Raw genomic sequence first — 8,562 nt, 5'->3', positions numbered from 1 at the left:
GGATGCTTGCATACGTAATTCACGGGTTATCATGTTTATGAGTATGTCTGCATGAGTGAGTCCTCATGAATTGCATCATTGTAGAAGTTCCACAAGGTTGTGGTAGCAGTATTTGGTCTGGAGTACTTAAGAGATTCAAATGCCACAGATACAACCCATTTATTGACGATCAATGCGAGAGAGGCTTTCCCGGGAAGCTTGGTACCATAGATTGTATGTACTGTAAGTGGAAGAACCGTCCATTTGCTTGACATGGGCAATATAAGGGGCACATGAAAGCTTGCACTGTCATACTTGAAGCAATCACTTCAAAAGATATCTGAATTTGACAATCTTATTTCGTATGGTTTGTTCTGACAATGACATAAACGTGCATCAACGGTCTCCCTGCAATCCTCGACCTCCTTGGGGCAGGAAAACCACCCATGTCAAACGAAGCCTTACTGACGTAGAAGATGTTTACCAGAGCTAATGATTCACCGAGGTGTATCCTGGTTCCCGGTCTTATCTCTCGAGCTAATGATTCACCGAGCACATCCTGATCACACCTTATTCTGAGCACATCCTGATCACACACTTGACCCACTTCATCGCGACCACACCTCACCGTCGGCCCAGGCCCAAGCAAGAAAACCTTTGATAATTGTTGACTGATACGCGGCGGAGGATAGCAGCAGGTAGCGGCATGTCCATATCGTCATCCATCTCTCGACCGTAATCCCACGTCCCCCAACGCCACGCATTCAAACCCTTCAATTTCCGGCCCCATCCTCCCGCGTGTGGACCAGGATCCGTGCCGCGCGAACCGTTGGCCACGATGGAGCGTCGCGTTATCGGGAGCCTATCCGGTGTCCCGCCGGGGGGATGAGGGCGCCCATCGCCAGTGGCCGGGATCCACCGGCCTCGCCGAGCCGCACGCCGCCGCGCGCAACCCGTCCTTGGCTAGCTTGGTCCTCCGCGCGCAGCCGCTCCCGGCACTATTTCTTGCGCGCGTATATATAAGGAGGGCGCCAGGCACCGCCCATCTGCAGACAATGTCGACCGCCGCGGCTAACTGGTGCTACGCAACCGTCGCGCCCCGTGCCCGCTCCTCCACCATCGCCGCCAGCCTCGGCACCCCCGCGCCCTCCTCCTCCGCCTCCTTCCGCCCCAAGCTCATCAGGACCACCCCCGTCCAGGCCGCGCCCGTCGCACCTGCATTGGTACGTACTGCACCTGCACCTGCACCTGCACTACACTACGCACGCCTTGGCAACTGCATGCACCATGCATAGCTAGCATATCCGTCCTCTATCCGGCCCTTCTTAAGCTTTGGCTATAAGTTTGGCATCATGGCATGTGCCTTTGCTGTTTTGGGAACGGCATGGGCCATGGGTCCCTTTGATCCACGCCACATGCCTAGATCTTCTTCCCAGAATATGGGAGGATGCCAGCCACAATGCCTTGCGATGGCTGAACCAAATGCACCTCATTTTCGCGCTCAAAGAACCAAAACGCATTACTGCACAGCTGAGTTGACCAGCTTGATCTGCACATGGGGCTTGCATGTTGCCCATGATCTCCTATACTTTGCAAAAGCAATCATTGAATAGTATATGGATCCAACTTCCAACAGACAAAGGCATTGTTTTCTTTAGTCCTCCCTGCATCCACCATCAACATGAGTGTCAACAAACCGCATAGAATACGCGGGAAGAACGGTTTTCCAAAGAGGTGCCCAGCGATAATGTTAATTAAACACAATAATGTGCTCTGGATTGAAAATAACTTCACAAAGTCTCAAGTGTACAGGAGAAAGTTTATACTAGTGCATAAATATGTTGCTGCTTTTCCTTAAAGCGATAAGGTGGAGTCTATCGGGCATTATTGCTAAGACTGAACGACGCCAATTAAGCTAGGTCTACTCTATGTTCCTACTCTCCTGGTTCTTCGAGAATGATGTCCATCCTTTTGGCTTGATGTTGGGTAGTTTGACTTTGATTCGAAATACTAACGACTAGGTCATCCAATGCGTCAGCTTCCTATTTTCCTCTTTTTGGAGTTTTCAAACACCACCTATGCAAGTTATTACACTCGAAGGTTATAACAAATCCTCATTTAGATTACTAATGTCTCAAGAAAACAAAGAGTAATGTGCAGAAACACCAAACTTTTACGTAGGAGATTGTACATAAAAACTTGTAAACCATAGGTAGAGGACGCCTGGTCTTTTAATTTGTTGGCATCAACGCCACAACGCTACACGTAGTGATGTGATGCAGAGCTTGAAGCTGATTGCAACCCTCAACCATGTGTGGTAGCAGCTCCTCCAGCCGAGATGCCATCAACAAAGAAAGAATCCTACACATATGTCGTCCCAATGTATTAATCTTACATTCTAAAGAACATGCTGAAGTATTATTTGGCATAATACATCATGCATGTCAAAAAAAGAGCAGAAACGCCGTCATAGCAAGCATTTACAGTCTGTCTTCAAAAAAAAAAGAGCAAGCCGTTGCCGTTCGGTCGTCAATTCAGGAGATTCGGGAGCAAATGCCTGCCCCTGGTCGTCGATTGAGGAGTAGGGAGGGAGGGAGGGAGCGGTACGTTGCATAGGTTCCTTCCAATAATTCAGGAGGCGTTGGTCTCGGCAGTTGGTACGGGATAGAGGCGTCATTTCCGCTCCGCCTTCCTCGTCTATGAAAAGGAAGATGCTACGTCCCCGTGAAGAGGTGGCCCTTCCTCCGGCCCCAGGATCTGGATTTAGACGTTCGTTGGGAGTAGAGGGGCCAATTGTCCTTGTATCTGGGAGCTGGTGATTACCCCAGCCCCCACCTTCACCCCATGCACCTGGGCAAACGCTTCTGGGGATCTGACTAGTACTACTACTAGTACTAGGCAGCACACAGTTGAATGGCTGGCTGGCTGGCTGGCAGAAACGAGTAGAGTAGTACTGGTATCCTGATATGCTTTGACTTGTGAACTTTGTCGGTTCCTAGACCTAGTGGCAATTGCATCATGCAGCAGTTCCTTTGTTCGTAAGCTTTCTCTCGACCCATCTTATATATATTTGATTCCATAAATAATAACATTAGAAAGTAGTAGTAGTAGTAGTACAAAAGGAAAGGATAAACATAAGCAGGTCCGGCCACCTTCAATTCACGGGTTTAATGATCTGACCAAAACATGCTAGTACTAGAAAAAGAGAAAAGAGGACCATAGTGACCGGCCATTTGGCCACAGAGCCAGCCCCTCCTTTGCTGCTAACTTCTTTCGTTGCCTTCTTCTTTCCACTCACCGCGTTCCACGTGCCATGTTTGCCAGTAATCCGTCCGTCCATCCATCCGGGGAGAGAAGAGAGAAGAGAGAAGAGAGGAGAGAAAACAAAAGAGTAGAGTCGCGATAGTTGAAGATGAGCGGCTGCCTGTGCCTCCCCTGCTGCTATAAGAAGTCCCCCGCCCCCGCCCCCGCTGGGGAGAACAACAAACCAGCAGCGGCAGCGGCAGCGGCAGCGGCAGCGATAGATTCTTCCTCCTCGTCACTCATCCAGAAGCCTACCTACCATCCACCACCTCCTCCACCCTCCAACAAGGTCCGTCTCCCTCCTCCCCCCTCTCCCCCACACACCACCCACAAACTGCTCCATCCATCCATCAATCTCTTCTTTTTTCCGTTTCCTTTTCTCCGCCCGCCCCCCTTTCGATTCAGTTCACAGCTTGCCCTTTCAGCTTTTCTTCTTCTTCTTCTTCTTTTTTGTTGTAAAGCATTTGTTATCCTCTTGCATCGCCTTTGAATCGCCTTTGTTCGTTTGCGCACGCCCTCCCTCTCCCTCTCCGTGGGCACAGCTCTCTCCCTCGAAATTCGCATGATGCATGTCAATGGGTTAATTTGACGGCAACTGATTCGGTGCTGATCCTTCCCTCCCCTTTTGCAGATGGACGCCGCCGTGGAGCGCCTCAAGACCGGGTTCGAGAAGTTCAAGACCGAGGTCTACGAGTAAGCAGTTACCCCCAATCCTGTCCTGCTGCGTCAAACCGATGATGTTTTCGTTCGATTTAAGTCTTGTGTTTTAACTGACGATTCTCTCTCCGTTTCCTCTTCCCCTGACAGCAAGAAGCCCGATTTCTTCGAGCCGCTCAAGGCCGGCCAGGCGCCCAAGGTATGTACCCCCCATCATTCCTTCTGCCATAAAATGTTGCCCTACTCTACTCTAGTTGCTCTGTAGATTTGGGGATCGACTCATCAGGCGCTCACTAGTATTACTTCTTCTGGTAGCCATGGCGCAGCAGCGGAAGAAAAGAAAGCCCCTCTGTTCGTTCACATTATCCTGGGCATAACCCGGAATACACTCTGTGCTGTGGCCTGTGGGTGCCCATAGCATTTCCTCCTGCTGCGGTCAAAGCAGATGAAAGAAAACTGCCGCTTGTCCTGATGTCATGGCCTGGCCGTAAGAGGGGACAGCTTGTCGCCATTGCCGGCCAGTTGATACTCTACTACTAGTACTAGGTTATGTGTTAACACAACCACTACTGTACTACCGTAGCAGAGACGGGGCAGGGGGCAATCTCAGGCTGAAACCAGTACGCTTGTGGATCTCCCTCCGAATAAACCCCCCACCTGTCGTGCACATCCAGGAAATCGGATCGCGCTGCGGTAACGACTCCCATGTGCCGTGCGATGCCATGATATGATTTGGCTTATTGAGATGTCACCGTCCCTATCACTCGCTTTGTGGTCTTGTGGTATTAGAATATGGTTCTTTTTTTGCCCTTTTATTCTCGTGTAGGAGGGGCAGCAGCACCTAGGATAACTTGACGTCCGGAATCTTGCAAGTACAAGTACGACTAAGTATCATTTTTTTCCCCATCTCTCAGCTGAGATTATCGATTGGCGTGCTTGCTAATGCAATGGTAGTAGTATTAGAGGTCGTTGAGGTTCTTTTGGCCCTGTTGAATTTCGATCCCAGCCGTCTGCTTGCTATCATCCTCTTTTTTTTTCTTCTCTTTGGAAATGAAAATAGCCGTCAGCCCGCACTATCGGAGTTGAACATGTAGTAGTACATCTTTTGATGATGCCCATTTATATGGAAGCTTCATCATCTTGGCATGGCACCGGCCGCGTCAGACCCCACACACACAAAGAACCGTGAACAGCAAGCCTTGTTCCTTGGGATATTATTGAAAGCAGAGAAGAAATACCTCTACCTGAACAGGGCATAGCTAGCTGTAGCCAGCATCTTATGGCCATGGCGCTGCCGGTCTGCGTAGCTACGAGTACATGATTAGGCAGGCCCTACCGATACCAGGAGCTATCAACGGGTGGAGCACCCATCACAAATTAATGTGTTTGGACAGAGTCTTGCGTATACATATGTTTGGCGGTACTCTTTTTGAGATTGGCATATGCTTACCTTAATCTGGCTGGTATACTTGAGAGATCGGTTTAGGCCCGAGGCTACTTTACAGGGAGACAGTAATCCTGCAGCTGACCATCCATCCATGCCACAGCCCATGGGACGGTAGTGCTGGTGCTGCTACTGCAAGGAAGAAAAGATCTTTACAGTACGTACTTCCGGCGTGTCGCCATCGGAGGAGAAAGTTGCGCAGCGTGTGTGGGCCTGTCTTCATTTGTTGCAGAAACCGCCGGTGGTCCTGTCTTGATAACTCGCAAAAAATGCATGGCCCGTAATCGAGCCTGTCGTCGGGTCTACTGTCACGCGTCATAATCAAGTGCTTATTTCGGTAATTTGGTTTTGGTTTGGAGGAGAAGCCTGTGCCAGTAGGCTATCCATGGTCCCGTGCCACGGAACCTTCGCGCTACTCCTACTTGCTTTGCTCGCCTTTCTGTCCCCTGTACCGTACGTCTCCGGTTCCTTCCGGCCAACACATAGTAATCTCTTTCCCTAGCCCCTCTGCACTGCATCTGCATGCTACTACTATGTTCTCTCTCTCTCTCTCTCTCCTTGGATAAAAAGTGCAGTGGAGACAGGTCAAAAGTGGCAGCCTTTAGCTGCAAAGCTGTGTGTGTCAGAAGGAAACGCCTACACCGCCTATCGCGGTTATCAGCACAGCTGCTTATTTGTTTATGCGCTGAACAACGCATCTGCTTATCACTAACCACTGTGAAATGCTCTAAACTAAAAAGGTGGATTACGGCTACACGAGTGCTTGCTTAGTGTACGTAGTGGAGCATCTTTTCTTTCTTGGTTGATGATTGATTGACTGACTGAATTGGTGTGATTGGGTGTGCATGCAGTACATGGTGTTCGCGTGCGCCGACTCGCGTGTGTGCCCGTCGGTCACCCTGGGCCTTGAGCCCGGTGAGGCCTTCACCATCCGCAACATCGCCAACATGGTCCCGGCCTACTGCAAGGTCCCGTCCCGTTTCCCTCTTCCTCGCTCCCTTTTTCATCGCCGAGCCGCATTATTGACGTTTTTTTTTCTTTTCCCGCGCTCTTGTCAACTATACAGAACAAGTACGCCGGTGTTGGATCGGCCATCGAATACGCCGTCTGCGCGCTCAAGGTCAACTCCCTCACCCTCTCTCTTTCTTTCTTTCTTTCTCTAGTGCTGTCACTCTAAAATAGGAGTGCATTATTGCACTAGTGGGCTTTGCTGTCATCTCATCGTCACAAAGTTCCTTCCAATTACTACTGCTCTAGTAAGAAGAACAACTGAACATGGGCACTGGCTGTTTTTTAGAGCATGCCCTGATTTGGTACCACACATGGCTGCAGGTTGAGGTCATCGTGGTGATTGGCCACAGCCGCTGCGGTGGAATCAAGGCTCTGCTCTCGCTCAAGGATGGCGCAGACGACTCCTTGTAAGTAGAGTAAAACGGCTCAAATCGTATTCCCACTACGCTACCGTCTCTCTGATCAGTTTGTGATCGTCTTATTTGATTGGTCAGCCACTTCGTTGAGGACTGGGTCAGGATCGGGTTCCCGGCCAAGAAGAAGGTGCAGACTGAGTGCGCCTCCATGCCTTTCGATGACCAGTGCACCGTCCTGGAGAAGGTTCGCACCGTCGGCCATCTGCCATTTCATACTTTGCTCGTATAGTATTAGCAACTGCTCCTACTATAGTAGTATGCTCCACAGTTCTGCATGTGGATTGTCTAACTGACGATTGGTACGCTGACAAAGAGATATTTCTGAATCTTTCCCACAGGAGGCCGTCAACGTGTCCCTCCAGAACCTCTTGACCTACCCGTTCGTCAAGGAGGGTGTGACCAACGGAACCCTCAAGCTCGTCGGCGGCCACTACGACTTCGTCTCCGGCAAGTTCGAAACATGGGAGCAGTAAATCTTCCCCACCGGTTAACTCCGACATATACAAACGTACATATATCAAGATATCGTCCGATCGATGTGAATGCAATGCCATGGGAGTGCGTACCCGTTATTGTCCAGTACTGGATGCCGGATGGCCCGATGTGAATTTGCCATAAGCAATAGAACCTTTTTTTCTTCACCATTTTCTGACGAGGAATTGTACTGCTATGTGATGCATAATTTGATCGTCTTGTGATCGAAAGACATCATATATAAGTTTAATATAATATTTTCATGAACCGTTTACCTTTTTATTACCCTTTCTATCAGCTGTCTTCAAAGTTTTAAATAGCCCGCTATAGTCCAGCTATAGCGGGGCTATAACTGTTTGAACAGATGCCGCTATGTGGCATAGCCCGTTAAACTTGCGAAATAGCGGGCTATAGCCTCGCTATAGCTGATTTGGAAGGCCGTCGCTATTTGGCATAGCCTGCTATTTAAAACATTAATTTGAGGTTTGTCTTACACTGCTTACCTGTTTGCCCAACCCAAAAAAGAGTGTATAGCTAAAAGGAACCGAAATTGACTAAAAGATTTGAGGTCTTGTAATAGGAAAAATTTAACATACTCCCTCTTATTCCTTTTTTTTACCTGCGAGATAATAATCAGACCATTAATTAACGAAATTCATGGTTCAAATCTATTATATACTGTTAATTTTTACGTGAAAACAGGAGGTAAGAGGAAGCATGCTAAAACTGCTCATACGCCTTCCAGAAGCATGAGAAAGGTTTCTTATGGAACATGTCATCTTCGGGAAGGTTTCTTATGGAACACCCCATCTTATGGAACACCTCTTATTTCCTTTCAAGTACTGTCTGCGCCACCAGCCGTGGAGAATGCCTCGAGGTTACCCAAGGCGCATGGGCTCTATTGAGATGGTCATCAACAATGGCTCCCGAAGATTCGCCTGCTCTGCACGCAGCTAGAGGGGTGTACCTTGACGATACCCACTATGTACGAGGAAGGAAGCAACTGAATATATGTGGTACAATACGCTGTTCCGGGAGCCATCATGGCTGCGTATGCCACAAGAGACCATGTCGCCCCGGTACGAGCTAAGCTAGTCTATTATATGTTATATTCAACCAATGATGATCCACACAAGGGCCCTCAAGAAGATGTACAAATAGGGGAGGTCGTGGCCTCGCAAGACGTGAGGTTCATCCAGAACAAAAGACACGCATTGTAGCCAACTACCAGTGAAATAATAAAACAGAATAGGAGTAGAGTATTACCCCAACACGATG

The 8,562-nt window shown here is 49.0% G+C and overlaps 1 protein-coding gene across 2 annotated transcripts; it reads left to right on the top strand.

Annotated features, from left to right (window-relative positions):
• The first annotated feature begins 681 nt into the window (after nt 1-681).
• On the top strand, nt 682-7,566 carry LOC123443950 (carbonic anhydrase, chloroplastic). Of its 2 annotated transcripts, none has more exons than XM_045120526.1 (8): nt 682-1,202; nt 3,914-3,975; nt 4,090-4,138; nt 6,235-6,351; nt 6,450-6,503; nt 6,716-6,801; nt 6,889-6,994; nt 7,149-7,566. In XM_045120526.1, exons 1-8 carry the CDS (start codon nt 1,035-1,037, stop codon nt 7,281-7,283), a joined length of 777 nt encoding a protein of 258 aa, XP_044976461.1. In that variant the 5' UTR covers nt 682-1,034; the 3' UTR covers nt 7,284-7,566. The 2 variants fall into 2 exon arrangements, with proteins under 2 accessions (XP_044976461.1, XP_044976459.1); XM_045120524.1 differs by lacking the exon at nt 682-1,202 and adding an exon at nt 3,346-3,571.
• Nucleotides 7,567-8,562: the final 996 nt, after the last annotated feature.

The sequence above is a fragment of the Hordeum vulgare genome, chromosome 3H (genome assembly GCF_904849725.1).
Source record: "Hordeum vulgare subsp. vulgare chromosome 3H, MorexV3_pseudomolecules_assembly, whole genome shotgun sequence".
Classification (NCBI taxonomy): Eukaryota; Viridiplantae; Streptophyta; class Magnoliopsida; order Poales; family Poaceae; genus Hordeum; species Hordeum vulgare.
Note: the sequence above shows the minus strand (reverse complement) of the source record. Positions and strands in the feature narration are given on the sequence as shown.

Excerpts from the sequence above, each read along its gene's own strand:
- LOC123443950 (XM_045120524.1), top strand. The coding sequence starts at position 3,392 with ATGAGCGGCTGCCTGTGCCTCCCCTGCTGCTATAAGAAGTCCCCCGCC. Across the intron at positions 4,139-6,234 it reads AGGCCGGCCAGGCGCCCAAG|TACATGGTGTTCGCGTGCGC; the intron begins GTATGTACCCCC and ends GTGTGCATGCAG. Across the intron at positions 6,352-6,449 it reads TGGTCCCGGCCTACTGCAAG|AACAAGTACGCCGGTGTTGG; the intron begins GTCCCGTCCCGT and ends TCAACTATACAG.